The sequence below is a fragment of the Apis cerana genome, linkage group LG5 (assembly GCF_029169275.1).
Source record: "Apis cerana isolate GH-2021 linkage group LG5, AcerK_1.0, whole genome shotgun sequence".
NCBI classification, from domain to species: Eukaryota; Metazoa; Arthropoda; class Insecta; order Hymenoptera; family Apidae; genus Apis; species Apis cerana.
In genome coordinates this window covers 9,768,661-9,786,677 of record NC_083856.1, presented here as the reverse complement: position 1 = coordinate 9,786,677, position 18,017 = coordinate 9,768,661, and the positions used below count along the sequence as shown (strand labels likewise).

General features: G+C 35.4%; 1 protein-coding gene across 16 annotated transcripts; it reads right to left on the bottom strand.

Moving 5' to 3' along the window:
• Positions 1 to 66: 66 nt before the first annotated feature.
• LOC107994352 (uncharacterized) lies at positions 67 to 17,712 on the bottom strand. Of its 16 annotated transcripts, XM_062075070.1 has the most exons (15): positions 15,437 to 15,674; positions 14,884 to 15,311; positions 13,453 to 14,808; positions 13,128 to 13,359; positions 12,864 to 13,014; positions 12,274 to 12,516; positions 11,110 to 11,265; positions 9,678 to 11,045; positions 8,444 to 9,233; positions 8,174 to 8,289; positions 5,445 to 7,449; positions 4,114 to 4,365; positions 1,945 to 2,268; positions 1,523 to 1,801; positions 67 to 1,431 (listed from the first exon to the last, which is right to left on the bottom strand). In XM_062075070.1, exons 11-15 carry the CDS (start codon positions 5,459 to 5,461, stop codon positions 1,236 to 1,238), a joined length of 1,068 nt encoding a protein of 355 aa, XP_061931054.1. In that variant the 5' UTR covers positions 5,462 to 7,449; positions 8,174 to 8,289; positions 8,444 to 9,233; positions 9,678 to 11,045; positions 11,110 to 11,265; positions 12,274 to 12,516; positions 12,864 to 13,014; positions 13,128 to 13,359; positions 13,453 to 14,808; positions 14,884 to 15,311; positions 15,437 to 15,674; the 3' UTR covers positions 67 to 1,235. The 16 variants fall into 16 exon arrangements, with proteins under 16 accessions (XP_061931054.1, XP_061931055.1, XP_061931045.1 ...); XM_062075071.1 differs by lacking the exons at positions 14,884 to 15,311; positions 15,437 to 15,674 and adding an exon at positions 16,928 to 17,176 and having other exon boundaries at positions 11,573 to 12,516; positions 12,809 to 13,014; positions 13,453 to 14,106; XM_062075061.1 differs by lacking the exons at positions 14,884 to 15,311; positions 15,437 to 15,674 and adding an exon at positions 16,928 to 17,176 and having other exon boundaries at positions 13,453 to 14,106.
• Positions 17,713 to 18,017: the final 305 nt, after the last annotated feature.

Below are 18,017 nucleotides of genomic sequence, written 5' to 3'. Positions count from 1 at the left end.
TTAAATTCAATGAAATAATTGAATTAAAATTTCAAAGTACAGAAAAAAAATAGAAATAACAATATATTCAATTTTTATAATTCCTCACAAGATTTTATTGTAATTATTCTTACAATGTATTATTTATTAAAGATGATATATTGTTCTCCTATTATACATATTTACAATTATATACTTACTTTTAAATATTTTGACACTTTACGATATATATGAATTATTTTCATTTATACAATATGAAAACATATCGTGTATTTAATTTATATTTACTTAATATAATTTATTTTGATATATTTTATTTAAATAGTATATTTGAATATTTAAATACTATTGTATAGTTATAATTTCGAATTTTTTTCAACATTTTTATACATTATTATTATTATTCAAAAGCATGCTTCGTTCATACATAAATACAATATATTAAATACATGCACAAACATAAATAACATAAAATTAATGTTATCATACGTAGATGAATAATTAAAATAAAAATAAATTAATAATTTATTATTCAGATTTCTAACTATATAGATTCAACGATTTTAAAGAAATAGATTTTCCAAATTTTTTTAACTATCATTTTTAATAACAATTCGGTTAAACTATTTTTTAATGCATTCAATTTTTCTAGATTCATGCTTTAAAAATTATGCTATTTGTAATATATGTACATTTTTATTATGATTTATCTACAGAATAATTTATTTGGCATCTTTGAGAACAATAAAGACTACATGGTTATTATATAGTTATAGATAATAGAAATGATACCCTGTCTATTTCAAACGATTTCATTTCTCGATTTCGTTTATCGTTTCTCTTTATTATTTGCCATTTAAAAAGAATTTAATTTTGAAAAATCGAAAATTAAAAATTTCTATTATTGATTTTTATTACATGTTATATTTATAATTGTTATTTTAAATATTTCAGATATTGGAATTTATTTTTTTTATTGCAAATCACTCAACATCATGAAAAGTTCCGAGAAATTTGAAATATATTAAATTGTTTCAAATCTGTTCTAATGATTAAATTTTCTATCGTGACCACTATGTATTGTCATTTATATAGTTAAACAGTTAAAGAGGATGATTATTTTTATCTTTGATCCGTTGTCCTGCATGCCTTTAAGTCATGATCGAACACTTTCGATAAATTATTACATCCCTGAGAATTGGTATTGACATTTCTAGAAAAAGAATATCTTCAAACATATCCGCTACTTTTCCATTTTAATGATAAGGAACATTATTGCGAACATGAGCCTGCTTTCGATATTCATAATGTTGGCATTTGCCCGTCCAGGACCATTTCGTACAAACCTTTTGTGGTTTCAATATGAAACATTTCGTTCTTAAAACATCAAAGAAAATCTTGCCAATAAAATTTGCCGATGCTGTGCCCGCCATCTTCAAACACGTTCGAAATCTACAAAGATGATGAAAAAAATGATTTTCGTTTGATTCCTTGATTTAAATCCTTTGCCGGATAATATTTAAACGTAATCGATGTTCAATACCGTTCATCACAGGCACAATGCATCATGCTTGAGATACCCCAGTTGAAGAAACCGTAGCGTGTCTCGAAAGCCGGGATGAAAAAGGGACACGCCGTGTCGTGTCTTCGACAGCAAGCATCTGCTGTGCCAAAACCGCCTAAGTTCGTATATTTCGTGGCCCGATGGCCACGACCGCACCATTGTGTTCCTGGGATCATCAACAAGTCTCTTCGCGAACGGCTTTTACCTCGTCTCTGATGGTGGCCGCTATTCGTCCCATTTAAAAGCTTTGAATATTTCCTGCATTATATAAAAATTGTTTTATTTTGGAAATTTATTTCTTAAATACTGATCCTCTTATTAATATTCATATAATAATTATCCAAACAATATAACAAGATTTCTTTTTACATCTTTTCTTTTATTCATCACAGATTTTATACCTTCGCCGATGCTGAGAAATCAGTTGATTTCGCGCCCTGTTCCTTACGTGGGTACATCGATGACGTAAGTTGGACACGGAGGAGAGCCAGGATAGATCCTGGGGGATCCTCAATGCATCCTCCTGCCCGTCCACCTCGAACAATTCCACGGATATCTCATCGTCATAATCGTCGTCCAAATGTGTGCTTGACGTACAAGATCTCTCATCGCTATCGGTGAGTATATCGTCCATGCAGTCGGTCAATGTGCCACCCTCGTATATCAATTGCAATTTTCTGCCCGTCTTCTGTATCCAGACCTGTCTCAATGCTACGTCCGTGTATCTATCGGAGAAACATTATTTTTCTTTAAAAAACAACAATAACGAATTCTGGTTTATTTTTTCGATACGTTATTTTTCTTTTTTTTTAGCATGAACTACAAAAGGACGGGTGTATCGTCGATTCGAAATGGCTATTATCGTACACGCGTTTAATTCACGCTAGATTGACTGCACGCACGCGTCGCACGATTACTTCCTCGTGATTAACGTTCACCTATGATTGATGCTCCTCCTTCTTTTCGTCGCACCGATAAATATCTTCGACAGTGGTTAAATTCGTTAACTGGGGACTGTCCCTCGATAACAACGTTTAATTATCCTCGACGTGTTCACGCGAAATATCGCGTTTAATTTATCATTCCAATAATATGTTACTTCTATCTCTATTTACACAATTCGTCCCGAAACGAACAATTACTTCCGTTCCCCAAAAGCGATCGTTGGACGGAATAAACTATTTAAACTATTTCTCCGTCGTGAATATATAAGGTCGAAGAAGGGGAGAAAAAGAAGAAGGTTTCGTTGAAAAATGGACGGTTTGAGAAACGGGGTGGGTTTGAATCATGAGAACATGGCAAGCCGCGTGCTTTTCTCGTTACAGCAAAAGAGCTTTCACCGATTTAAGTGCAAGGTGACGTTTCGCGGTCGTGGAATTCCCTGATATCCTCGTGAGAGCATCCGCAGATGAGTTACAACCGCTGGTCCGAGGCCAGCGACCGGGGGCCGTGTTCTCGATGTTCGGTCTCCTGCCTCCGCCTAATCCTTGCTTACTTAACTTGCCGCTTTTCGGCTTAAGGCCTCGGTTGGCTTAGCGGTCACTGTCCACGGGTGAGCGCGATAAATTGTTTTTCGATCCGAAAATTTGGCAAATCGCCGTGGCGTATCGACGCCGGACAATTGTTCGTTTCAAAGCAAAGATAATTAAACGGTTTCAAGTCTCTGGTTTCAAGTTTTTCGAGAATCGCATCCAACGTTCGAAAAGAAAGAGAAACTGAGAAAGGAGGAGAGCGTGTGGATATATATATATATATATATACGAGTCGCTCTTTTAAAAAAAGACAGCGAACAACTCGATTTAGCACGGCGCTGCTGTAATTCTATGAGCTTTCCAGCTGACAAGGACGCGTCCAGGAAACTGGAAACGAATGGCCGGTATCGGCTAACCGATGTAAAAACGACGTGGTGTCGAGAGAGTCGAAGTTAAATACGTGGCCAGTCTCCCACGCGTATTGGCAATAATGAAAGGAGGTATTGTTTTCCTCTTCGCCTAATGCCGATTCCTACGTTTCCAGCCGGAGAGGGTTGCGAGTCAAGGGATGCGCTCTTTTTCTCTCCCTCTCTGTCGAGGAGATTTGCTCTCCTAACCGAAGGAAATGTTATTTCAGAGTAAAGAGGAGTCGCACGGTGTTGTTCCAACGTTGATCGAAAAAACAATTGGACATCGCGATTTAAGAAGAATTTTTTTCGCGATCTTACTTGCGATTACTCGCATACAACGACGAGTCGAGCAAGTTTCGAGTGAACAAAGAGCTAGTTCACGAATCCTCGCTCTTGTTCGACGTAATATCTGTATCAAATTCGATAGGTTATCGAATGCTGTGATAATAAATATTCATCGTCGATGTTATTGCGTTTGGTAGAAAAAAGAAGGGGGGAAAAAAAAGAAATAACAAGAAAGAAGAATCTTGCAAGAAGAACAATTTTAAATATATTCTCGAGAAGCGTTGTAAAGAGGAGATAGATATAAAAAAAACTTTCCAAAAATATCAGTTACAAAAGCCTAGGCTAATATTAAACGGTGAAGCGATGATCTTTCTCGGTTCGATGAGGAAAAAGATTTGTTTACCCCCAATTGACGATGGTCTCCTTGGCGCAAATTCCAGGCAACCGGATCACACGTTCGAGTTCCCCGTCTTGCAGAATCCTGGTGACTGAAATACCGCGATTGGACGTGGTCCCGGGGAATCCAAACGACGTGTTCGCGTAGGATAGGAGAAGGTTCGATTGCTGGTGAACAGCCCCGGCGTCCGTCAACACCAGGAGCAGCCCCAATGCCGGCAGCATCGGGTACCGGATCCCAACGATTCGCCTTCTTTCCCTGGACACAGACGCGATATTTATTACCTCGTTAAGCGATCTGCCTGCTAGCAAATTCAATTTTATTTCTATTCTTTTATTTTCTGACTCGAGGAATCCGGAGAAGTTTCATGTTACATTCCCTTCTTCCGCTTAACATCGCCAACCAGATCCGTTTTATTTTTCTTTTCCCGAGTACAGTCCGGTTAACTAATCTCTTATAAACAGATATTATATATTATATCATAAATTCGAACGATCGAAATTCTTTGAATATTTCCATCGCCAACTGATTTGCAAAACGGAATTACTTTTGGTCGTGAATTTATTTGTTCGAGCTCCTTTTAAATTTTTGCCTCGAAAGCGAAATTCCTTCGCGTGAATAATAATAAACTTGACGAAGAGATTTTTTTTTTTTTTTTTGAATCGAGAGATAATAAGAGATAATATATTTGTACATATCCTCTTTGTCTCGTTTCAGTTTCTTATTTTATCTTTAGCTGTTGCTAAATTCAATAAGAGACGGTAAAGGGAATTTGTAAAGGGAATTGGTTGGATCGATGAACAGTGTAACGGGGGATATCAATTTCTGGCGTTCTGCTCCGATTTAAAGAAATTAAAGCGCCATGGCTTTGACAAGCCGCCGGCCCGATACCACCCATGATCCTATCGTTTTCTTTTCATCGTTCGCGGAGAACTGTTTGGCACTTTGCCATCGGGGGCTTAATCATCTTCTTTTCATCGGATAAAAAGAAGCCGCGCCTTTATATCTCGGCTCTTACGTAATTAACGCTACATTATATTTGCATATACAGCCGTACGTATTATTTTTCCCACGTTTCGAAACGGTTTATTTTTCTTTTTTTTAGAAATTCGCGAACCTCTGCAAATATTTTTCCAATAAAATGAAAGCGATACTTTTTCTCGAGCATAAGAAGAGGATAAAAATAACCCGTGAGTATATACAATGAAGATATTTTAATATCTCGACATTATCTTCTTCGATAATGTTCCCATTCCAGATAATTTCTCTTCTATTAAAACGAAAAGAGCAAGTACCACTGCTCACGCCGAATTATTCTTTTAACAACCTTGATATACCTTGATATCACGCTCATCTGCACGGTCCGCGAGCCAAAGTACCAAAGACTCCTCGGTGCGACGATTTAAATTCTTCCATAAATCGTACACTGATTCCGTGAACTGAGGCAAATTTTCTCAAAGGATGCACATTCCCTCATGTTCGACGACTGTCACCGGTTCAATCACCTTCTTCTATCATCACTTCTCCTTTCGATAACTATCGATCGTAATTATTAAACGGAAATCTTTCTCTTATTAGAAAAAAAAAAATCTCTCGACTCGTACGTCCCCGTAGCTACATTACATCGTCACTGAACAAATTCATGCGCAAAACTTTAGAAACTTTGGAATGTTGAACGGTATGCGAACGATACGGGTGCGGTGATAATAAAAAAGGAAGCCGAGCGTTTCGCAAAATCGAGTCACGTGGCCAAGACTTTTCGCGCCCTTTTTCTTTCCACACCAGAGTCGAGTGCCGTGCACGTCGACTCCGTTATCTCGGGGACACCTCGTGGAGGCAATCGGCCGTAGTAACTGGCGCGCTACGCTCGCGACTCTCCCTTAAATACTGGCGAGAGTTCTGGTGGTTGTCCAGTTCACCTACACCACCACCTATCCTGTCACTTACGTCTCTCCTTCTCTGACACTCTCCCTTGGCTCGGTGCGTTTCCCCATCCACAACCCCACCACCACTCGGACACCAACCAAAGTCTCCACTTCCCCTTTCCTCCTTCTCCGGCAGCCTTCTACCACCAACGGAGCCGCCTCTGCCAAATCCAATCCTACCCACTCACCCTGAGATCTAATCCCTGCTCTCTTTCTCTTACTCTTTCACTCCGCCACCCTATCCTCTCCTCCCTCTCCCTCTCCTCCTCCTCCTCCCTCCCTCTCTCTCTCTTCCTCCTTCTTCTATCCCCCTTTTCTTTTTTCTTTCCATCCCTCTTTCCGCTTCTGAATTCCGCGCGCACAACCTCTTTCCCTCTTCCCTTTTCCCTCATTTCTCTTTCTCTCTCCCCTCCGCCCCTTTCCGGCCCCGCGTCTTTGGATCCCCTCCCTCCGTTTCTCTTTCTCTTTCTTCTTTTCCTTTGTCCTTCCGCCAACGTAGTCGCTGCTTTTTTACACCCTGATCCTTCTATCGTCTAGGCGACTCTCGCAAGCCGGCGAGCGACTTTGCTAAATGCCGGTGCATTCATCACCTTTACGTCAGATCGGCAACTCGAGAAGGGAGGAACCATGAAGATCTGTTTCACGTTCCAAATACTTTCAATGCGTGTTCGACGGGCTCGAGATCCTTCGTTTAATCTGTGGAGAATAAATTCGTTAATAAGAATATCGATGACTGTGTATATAATATTGCTTTCCTGTCTAAACTCTTCGATCATTGACCCATGTATAGATACGTTCGCTTGTACGCGCAACATTGTGCAATTGACTATTGGCCAACCAGAGGATGATTTTATTGAAATATTTTCCAAGGCAGATCTTCCGTGTAAAAAATATTCTCGGTATATTAATGATCGTGACAAGAAAATTAATATAAATTGATCTTGTATTAACGCTTCGAACGAATTCGAAAAGAATGGGCAAGGTTTGATTGACCACGAAATTTTTCGCAATTGGATGAAACGTCGAGCATTTGTCGTCGAAACGTCGGTCGATAATAAATTATGCAAGTCGGCGCGACAAGAGTGGTCCTCGTCATTGGCCATGAGCCCCGGAAGATCGTGCCACGATTGGCGCCCGGCCAAAGGTCGTTTTTCGCGAGGTTCGCGATAAACTTCCGTTCCGGCGTGCTGTCGGCAACCATTGTCGCGCGAATTAGCGCGGCCTTTCAATTTTTCCGCTGGCTAGACACCCATGGAGAGCGGTTCGCATCTTCTAAAATAGATCACCCATGCGGTGATTCCTTATTTCCACTGGTGCACCACGAATATTTTATCCGCAGATGTTCCTCAAGAAGATCTGTCCAAGTTCCCACGGATAAAATCGTATTCCGTTAGCGCGCTTCTTTATAATGCACCCACTGAAATATTATTATTATTATAATTATTATTATTATTCAAACATTATTAAGCGATAAATATTATTATTATTATTATTACTGCTGATAGTATAAAAGAAGAAAATCATGGAAAAATTTTTAAATACAGGATTTATTTGATTTTCTTCAATTCAACAATTAGATACGTGTAAAACATTTCAAAAAAGGGCCAGCAATAAAAAGATGAATGATCAGACGATCGTAAACACCCGAGGATCTTACAACTCGGATGGACCTCACAAGTAAAACGCATTAATAGCACGAGGCTAAAAGGGAGAAAGAAGAAGAAGAAGAAGAAGAAGAAGGATTTGAAGATTTATGCTCATCCATCGGCAGCTCTTGAGTGGCCTTCTTCAAGAACGAGATCAGCGCCACGGAAATTAATTGGCGGGCTGAAGAAGTGGCAGTGAAAAGCCGCCAGTGGTTTCCACCCATTGTACTCCTTGTGGTTATGACTCCGTGCCGCAGGACCGAGACTGTCGAGGAGGGAGGGAAATGAGAGACAGACAGAGAGAGAGAGAGAGAGATGGTTAGAAAAGGAAAGGTAAGTAGGCTAACCGAGGTGAGAGTCCGTAAGTGAGTAGGTAGTTCTTGGAGCTCGTTGGTAGTTCTTCGATTCTCGAGGGTTCGTGGACTACCGTCTTCCTATGCACGCTTCTGAGTGCTATAAAGAATCCTTGAACGAAAATCATCCTATCATACTTACCGATTCCCGATTTCCTCCTTCTTCGTCCACGATAATCTAGTTTCTATTTCAGCATTTTTCCTTTCACAATCTTTTCTTTCATCTTTTTTTTCAGCTGATTTTAATCTGCGATGATTCTGCAAGTGGAAAAATTGTATATAAAAATGATACGTTGTACATGTACGAGATGAATAAATTTTTAAGAATATTAAATATCTGATACTAGATCGATATTTAAAAAACGAATTCTGTGACGAAAGAATTCCATTTTGAAGTACCGAATAGATCTACCTGTGCCTCCATCAGCAATTTGAAGAACGGTTTCCAGAGTTGTTTCACTCCCCCACAGAAATGGTTTTATTGTTCCGAAGGCGAAGAGCTCTCAAGCTCGAACGCCGGTGCGCAGTGTGAGAAGGTTCCGTAGGTTGACTCTTGCAGACACTTTTAAATCTTGGAAAAATATCTATTACCTCTTGTCGCATTACACCTGCCTGCTTTTTTCCTCCTTTTGCGTTTCTACCTTGATCAACATTTGATTTCGTAATTGTAATTCAGTTAAAGAACAGAAGTTTCTCAACTTCTATTCCATTTTCACGAACTAATTAAAAACACGTTAACGTTTCATTAATCTTTATTAATCCCCATTTTGCTTCATCGTAGTCGCAACAGTTGAATTAAAGAACAGAATCGTTTCAATTTTTAAGATAATTCGAAGTAAAGTAAATAAAAGATGAAGAGATAGATAATCAATTTCACATTGACACGATTGACATGATAAATCGATTTTCTCGAGCATTCGTTCGATCAAAGTTTGTCCTTCGCAAGAAGGAAACGGTTCCTTTTCAGTGGATATGCTCAATCAGCCAGCTCGCAATTCCCGAGCCAAGATCCACCGCTCTATAACTAACTTGCCATTATAGCGGTTGAAGTGTAATTATCTCGCGATAGTTCGACCACAAGATACTCCCGCTAACTAGAAGGCAATTTGTGGATACTGGCCATAATCGAATTCCCTCTGTGCTGTATAATAATGCACCAAAATGCTTCTCTTTCATTTTCTATTCACTTGCCTCCTTTTCTCCTACAATTAAAAAACGAACCATTACTGTTGGTAAACATTATTAAGAAGCATTTTAAGAATTGGTAAATACACAGACTTTACCGAAGATTTCGTGTACAAAGCCATTATATCTTCTGAGAATATAAGAAATTCAAAAAAAAAAAAAAAATATTACATACTTTACTTAACAACACAGTGGAAAAAACTTTCCCAAGAAAGGAAATCGATATTATTAAAATTAAAACATCTTACTTAGATGTTTCATATCTATAAAAAGAACATTTTATCACTTAACGTTAATAGATAAAAGAAGATGTTAGATTATTTCTTTCGAAATCACAATGAATCATCTATTAGACACGATCTAGAACGACTAAAAAATAATCCTGACAAAATGTTCCAAGATCGAATCGTGTGATCGTTGTCCATCATTCTACGAACCGAGGAATCGATGACTAATTATACCTTGCAACAACGATGTAGGGAAAGGGTCTGGATCGAGCCACGTTCAAGGGATATCGTATCGATCATTCATCGAGGATCTATGACAGGAGCCGTGCCAGCTTGGATCCTTCAAATAACGAAGTAAGGTCGTTTCCTACGGAGGATGGTCTCACAGTTTTGGTGAACGAGTCATGGGTATAGAAGCCAGTCTCTTCTTCTAAGAGCTAATTAATTTTTATAGCTTCGGTCGGGCAGCCTCTCAGTTCACTGCGCGTTCCTTATTCGGATCGTACGAGGGAATATTAATGGACCGGCCCGTTTGCTTCGCTCGTGTTTGCAGATTTCCTGCAGATCCTCTTTATTTGCGGATCGTCTCGTTGTTATAGCATTGACTCGACTTTCACACAGTGATTGTTCCCTTCGTGGAAGCACATAATTCAATAGTTTTTACAATTTATAAATTCTTTTCAATGGAACAAAAATGAGAGATGAAAAATTGTAAAACGTAATATATATATATATATATATATAGAAACATAATATGTTTCAACAATTCATACTAGTTTTCATAATAGACATATAATATTCTTTTGAATTAATACAGGTTGTAATCCTTTTCTAAGAAGCTTTTTCTTATTGATAAATTCCTGCACTTTGTCATTTCAATTATAAAAATTTCTTCATCTTGCATGATTTATTTCATTAAATAATCTTCGTAGAATATATTTTTTTTTAAGTTTCTTAAGTTGTTTGAATTACAAAGAATAATGTCTTTGATCAACTTATAAAAAAGATTGAAATAGTCTGCGGATTATTTTATTTAATTTTTATTTCGTTAAAGCAGTTTTTATGAGCAACAGTTTTTATTATTCTACATAAAAATTCCTAAGAAGAGGATTTAATGAAAACGAAGGATCGATCAATTATATTCTGAAAGAGGGGTCTCTGATCTTTCTGTAAAATTTATAGGAGCCATGATTTTTAATCTAAACAGTTTCATTATATAAAATTCTTCATCAGCCAGAAAAAATAAATAACCAGTCGATCAAGTGCATCTTTCTTCTAGATAATTAAGTTTTAGGGTTCCACACATGAATTCAGTAATTGTTTACCCAGGCATTCATATACAAATCAAACAGGCTCGTTATTATGCACGACAATAAATTATTGACTAAAAATTGGTTCGTAACAGATTTAAATAGGTAAATCCAAAAAAACTTTTATGCGTTAGATTAAATGCATCAAATATTTTGTTCAATCAATATTTATTTAATTTATGCTGATATCAGACAGCACGCAATAGAATTTGTCGACTTCGACAAAAGAAAAAATAAAATTTAATATTCTTTTCCTTTTTTTTTTTGACTTTTTGAAATTTTTTTATCATTTCTGAAAAAAGATAAGAAAGAAATATAAAATATATAAAATAAATTAATATTATTAATATCATTACATTATCTTTAACGAAGGCAGAATAATCAAAATTTGTTGTTCGTATTAATTTTATACGTTTTCCTTTTTATTCAGAAAATTTTTCAATTTCCTGTTCACAAAGCTCCAAAAAACTGGGAATTGGTTCGTTTTATATCATAAATTGAAATATTTTTCCCTAAAAAGAAAAGATAAGACGATAAAAAATTATATAAAAGAATCATCATGCATACGAATTTTAAATTATTTCAAATAATAAGTTATTCAAATCTTTGAGAATTTCGCGAATAATGTTTATGAAAGTTAATACTGAAAGCATTGTTCAATTTCTAATATAAGATCATGACTTAATCGTCGTATTCATATATGAAATAAAATGCTGTGCATGCAAATATATGATACGATGAAAGAACATATATTAACGCGAATGAATAGTCTAAATGATCTAAATATATACGGTATTAAGGTTATAATTTATATTGTACCCGTATATGTGTATCTCTGGCTGTGGCTTGTACATCATATAGATTGGTATCTTTATTAACAGAGGCAGATTTCATTCTTTTTTTCCATTGGTCAAACTTTGAATTCTTAATAAAAATTCAACAATTACAATTGAAAATATCTTCAATATAAAAGTTTTTGTTTCCACGAAAAATATTTGATGTTATTTGATGTTTAAATTATAGTGTTTTCAGATTTAAATACATTTTAAATTCCAGGCAATCGCACGATACATCAATTTGATTGACTAATGTTACAACTGAAGCAGACTTTCCCTTGGGAATCTTGAGAAACCAACGAAATCGAAAGGAATTTACAAATAAACCACCAGAATTTTCACGAATAATTTCATGATTCCATTTTAAAGATGTATTCGAATATATATCTCACACAATTCATTCTAATATTCAAGAATATCTGATCTGATCTTACGATACATTTTTATTTCCAAAATCCGATTAGGATCGTTTTACCTCTGACTTTCGATCGTTATCGCATCCAACATGGAATGAATTAAAACAAGGAATGAAACGTATGGGGAGATCTCGGTAGTAAATCGGCAAGGAAATCCTTCTTTCGCGCCCCCTTGCCCCTTAGACACTCAGGCCATTCAGGCACTCACCGTTTTCCGCGACAATTGTCGGGCGCAATGCAATAATTGCATAATTCCCGCCACACTTACCACTTGGGGCGAAGTTGGTCGGGTCACGAGTGGTTGAACCGCGCGTTCATGAAAGGGTGTAGCCATTTCGTAGCCACCGAATTGTAAGTTGTGAGTTGTAGCCACAAGGAGAACCTTTTCTTTCACTCCTTGCTGAAGAAGAATGAATTTCATATGTGCGTCTTCTCTTCGGTTTCCCTTCCTATTATTCCCATGTTTTGGGTTAATCGTCACAGATTAGCGAGGTAGAGATGTCAAGATAACCTGTGTGCAATATAAAAATTAAAATATGAATAAGCAGAAAGTATCTTAAACTATGATTACAATTATTAAGAGGTTAGTTAATATCATTGTATGTCAGCAAGGTTAATAAAACGGTTTAGAAGAAATAATTTGGAAAGGTTACGTAAAATCACTGTGCTTGTAATTATAAGTGAAAATTACTTGATTTATTGCTGGAAATGGTTAAATTATCTAGGTAGTAAGGTAGCTGTGAGGAAGAGAAAAGATAGAAGGGTGAGAAGTGAAGAGAAAACAGATAGGCAAGGCTGCAAACCGCTTGACGAAGGAAATAGAATTCAGAGGAGAACTTCCTTCATTTCGACTTTTACCGGCTCTTAGCCAAAGCAACGTTGCGTTGTAACGGGTGACGTTCGCACAAAGGACGTTAAAGTTTTACGTGGACTATTTCTCTTTTTCATAGATATACGTCTCTCGGATGATAAAAACTTGTACAATTTACTGAGATCTGAATCGTTGCTACTACGAAGGAGAAAAAAATCGTAATAAAAAATTAAATGACATTATATTTCTTTACATTTTATATTTTCATTTGCAACGCATTTGCTTATATTTAATCATTTTAAGTCACTTACCCTGTGAATAACATAAATTTCCCTTTAAAATGTTTGATTCTATGATTTTTGTTACAAGTTTTCTATTGTATTTCTGAAAGATATTTCGACCTTTCTACAACGAGAAAATCGCTTAGCTAGTAAACACGCACAATGAACGAGTCGTCACGGAAAATTCTTTCAATTGGTTACGACGTCGACCCCAAAGATTTGTCAGGATGTCGTTTGAGTCTCACTATGCGGGGATGGCTTCCTGGAAGAAAAAAAGAAAGAAAATGAAAGAAAGGCAAAAAAATGAACTGACAATCTCATCAATTCACCGAGAAACATCCGTAACAGTATCTACCTGATAATATTTACTGTATGCTGAAACACGCTAAAAGGAAAGGCTCTTTCTAAGATTGGACCATTCAAAAGTCAATATTAACTAAGCTATTGTCGGAATGATATAAAAGCGACTTACAGAAATATCTATGACATACCAATATCATATTCCTGTTGCAAATGAAAAATTTAACAAAGTACATGTATAATATTGTAGATAAGTTTTAAAACTGTACTTTGATAAGAAATGATTATCGACTGGAACCGATGCGAGGAACATAGAGTAATTCAAAAAGATCACAAAAAAAAAGGAATTTTATGAACTGCACGTACAGTGCATACGATCCGGGCTGCGGCACAATTCGCCACTAATTGATTTTACGACATCCGTTATATTGACCGTGAAGATCGTCTACAGAACTGGTCATGTTGTAGAGGGTGCAGATGACACCCTAGTGCGAGCCATGCATGACGCCCCTTTTCAGCGACGCAGATATATCCGAGGAATCTCCATGTACCCTGATCATCGAGAACGATCTGATCTATAGTCTGTAGCCATGTTCTGTTCTTTGTCCGTTTAATGTTTTACTGATAACAGCCGATCAAACCGAGTTGACCGAAGAACGAGAGGCAGGCAAACGAGAATTCAATCAAGAAGCCATTTCGTAATCGAGATCTACAAAGATAAGATTAAAAAGTGTCGTTTATATTTAATTTTTTGTTATATAGAATGTATAGAATATTTTAATGTAAAGAAATATGAGATAATCATTTATATAATATAAAAAGATACAGAGATTCGCTCATAGAAGACATTTTTTATTATCTTTTTTTCTTATTTTATTATACACGCATTTTTCGATTGAAACTTTAATGATATAGAAAACTTTAATAAATATAGAAAAAGTGATAAAAGCAATCGGTGAAATGAGTCGGATACAGGTCATAGTTTCAATTCTCGTCCAGTAGCATTAGTTGCCCATAGAAGAACAGAGAATCCCCCTGGCCTCCAATAGGATCGAGACGGGATCTCAAAAGGAGGCAAGATAGGAACGAAGGAAAGTCATCTCTCGTTCTCTACTGCTCCATCGCTATCTCTCACTCCAATGGACAATGAGACAATGGAGTGACGTTTGCGAAACGTGATAGCAGTCGGATTAATTCTCAATCGATTTGAAGAGAACCGTTTCTCCGCTTTGAGAATTTGTACTTTCCCAAAGAATACACAATCTGACTTAACTATCTGACTTATCGATAAATTATATGTATTTCAAATATATCATATAAAAATAATAATAGAAACTTTTTATAAACCAAATTAATAATTCTTCAATTAATCTTCATTCGAACTTTTTCTGAATTTATAAAGATGTATAACCTACAAAAATAAGATAAGACAGATACGCATGCAAAAGGCTTACAATATCGAAGATTAAATTATTGCTATCTTAACCATCTGCCTGTTACTTTTACAAGCTTAAAAGCTAGTGCTAGTCGTTCGTCAGATCAAAGCACACCGACGCTTCCGCTATTGAGAATGGAAAATATAACGCGAAACTCCCTAGTGAATACATTCGAAAGTAAGCAGTGAACTGGTCGGCAAAGTACCCTGGGGATCGCTCAGAATTTTATACGAAAGAGAACAAAGAGTTCTATTTGTGAGTCGACACTGTAAATACATATATTCAGTTGAGTATCACAGAGAAAAATCGTTGCATCGATGTTTTGGGAATTCAAATATGCGATGCATCTATGATCGAAGACACGGATTGCAGATCAAAAGATTATATCAATTTGTAGAGACCAATAAATGTTTCCTTCCATTGAATGTTTTATTCCAATATGACAATAATAATTCTGTCCAATCACTTCTTGTCTCATCTAGAATAATATAGTAACATATGAAAAGAGGTTATGTTTTTACCAATCATATATTAAATTTAAATTATGTTAGATTTCTATTGACTCATGTAAATCAATATTGGATAGAATATAATATTTTCGACCAATGAACGCATGAATTGTTGTCACACGAGTTAACTTCAGGGTGGCTTGAAAATCGATGAACTTCTGGCAGGTCATACGACTAATCGTGATCGATGAACCGACGCGCAGCGGCACGTGACCAGTGATCTATCGCGTGGAAACGATTGATCGCAATATATAGATGAGCAAACATTTTTCTTTTTCGTCAAGCATCATTTTTTTAATGTATTTTTTTTAATATTTCAAATCTTATTTTACCATGCATTCATTTCAAATGTATTTTTTTTTTCAAAATTTTGCAAATTAAAAAATAAAATGAAATGAATAGATAAATTGAAAAATTGCTTTTAATTGATTTTTAAAATGTGACAAATTAGACAAAGAATGCAGAATAACTTGTTCTTCTTGATTTAAATCTAAATGCATGGATATAATCATATATATCCTTGTATTCATTTTCAGGGTCTATGATCCCAAATAGCACTTTATAGTCAGATAGAAATCTTGAAATTATACCTATATAAATGTTCCCAACAACAGAGAAGCTCGTTAGTGACTGAGAATATCTGTGACCCTCATTAGCTAATCATCTTTTAATTAGGGTGAGAAGAAAAAGACGCCGCCGATAGTCTGCAACGAAACTGTAATTACCTTGCTCTACCGGTTCAACAGGCAGCTTTGTCTTCGAATGAAATTTAACAACTTGACACATTTTAATCTCACGTTCATAAATAGATGCTGTATTAGATATTTTCATTTCTTAAGGTGACAATATCAGAATTATCTCTTTAATGTTTCTTTTATAATTAGTAACGCCATAGCTTTTCTAAACAATATTAGAAGTGACATATGTCTTTAAAATGATTATATACAGTATCAGTATATTTTGCTTGCAGATGATGAATCATAATCACATAGAGCTACGAATAAATATTAGGATTAGTATAACTTTATTATGACAGCTGTGATTAATAGACTTGTATATCAAGTATATAGTTTGTATATCATACTTTGAAAAGAAAAAAATGAAAAAACTTTTGTAATTTTTTGCAAAGAAGTTAATTAATATATTAAAATCTAAATTTTATAATTCATGTATTTTATTGCTTTATCCTTTATCTTTGGGATCATCCTACCATCCTTTTGTTGCGCATTTACTTCTTTATTTTGAAGATGAAAAATATTCACTTTGACGTCGTTCACAATTGAAGAAGTGACTAATTGATTTTGAACGATATAGATCATTCCTTTAGATTAACTTTATTCGATAATCTATTCGATGAACGATTTGTTTTTATATTTTATATTCATTTTAATAAAATGATATAAAATAAAATTTATTATGATGATTAAATAAAATAAAAATAAAAATATTATATTCTTTATTGTTTTCATTGTCTGTTGATTTCTACTTCTGCATTGAAATTATTATTCCAAAAGAAAATTTGAATTACTTTTTGCAAAAACAGAATATATCGAAGTATAATTAATATAAATATGGAAATTATAACCTGCAGAAGACAGAATTGCACTACGAAGGGTTGGTCGACGAACGGTTGTTTGACGGCACCACTCCCACACCGAAGCATAGCAAACCTGGTATCGCATTCACGGTCCACTGCCTCAGGATTCGGGTCTCCACCCTGCTTCTACGCTTCTACGTTTCCTCGTAAAAAAAGAATGAGAGAGAGAGAGAAAAAGGATATAGTGAAAGATACCCATCGTTGAGGATCTGTAACCCTCGATCGTTGAATTTGTATATATCATATATATATTCGAAACATATTTAAATGGCTAGGTTAACAATACATTCGCCTTATAAATTACAGTTTTAAAATATCTAAGACAAAAGCTGTGGAAATTATTCATTGAACTTTTTATTCATGAAAACTTATGAAAAGTATTTATTACCAATTTGGAAAATAATTTTTACTTATTATTATAAATCTCAATTGCATTGGAAAAATTTGAAGAATATATATCAAATAATATTCTTTAGTCAAATTCCAGAAAAATTTTTTTATTTTGTCTCGCAATATAATATAATAAATATAATCCAGTCAATATGATTATTTTTTATAAAAATTTGATTTTTTTATATTTAAAAGCAAAGTTTATAAAAAATTTTATCAATAAATAATGCTGAATAATTATATTATACCGATTGTAAATCTTGAGTAATCTTGCGCTTGTTCGACGAGAAATCTATCTTACGATTGGATTGTGAACGTAACTGTAGTCGCCTCACGTGTCTGTTGTATTCCAAGATCTAGTCATGAGTGTGGCTGCATGCTAATCAGCAGACACAAACGATGAACAAAAAGAGAAGGTGATTTTAATACACAATAAATATATATAGAATAATATTCTATTTTAATTTTCTCTTGATACTTGTAAAAGAAATTTAGAAAATAAAAAATTTTTCCTATGACCTTAATCGATATTAATCTATCAAATTTATTTATTTTAATAAATTTCACACTAAACAAAATTCTTCTACGCAAAATTATCTATCAGTAAGAGGTATAAGTCGTGATCGCGTGGTAAGAAACGGCCGGACGATATAAGTACATAGCAGGTGCGCGTGCAGACAGCTCGAGG

Bases quoted from the DNA above. Each gene is read 5' to 3' on its own strand.
- LOC107994352 (XM_062075069.1), bottom strand. The intron at 2,269-4,113 runs GTAAACAAATCT...TTTCTCCGATAG, and splicing joins GAGACCATCGTCAATTGGGG to ATACACGGACGTAGCATTGA. The intron at 1,432-1,522 runs GTATTGAACATC...TCATCTTTGTAG, and splicing joins CATTGTGCCTGTGATGAACG to ATTTCGAACGTGTTTGAAGA.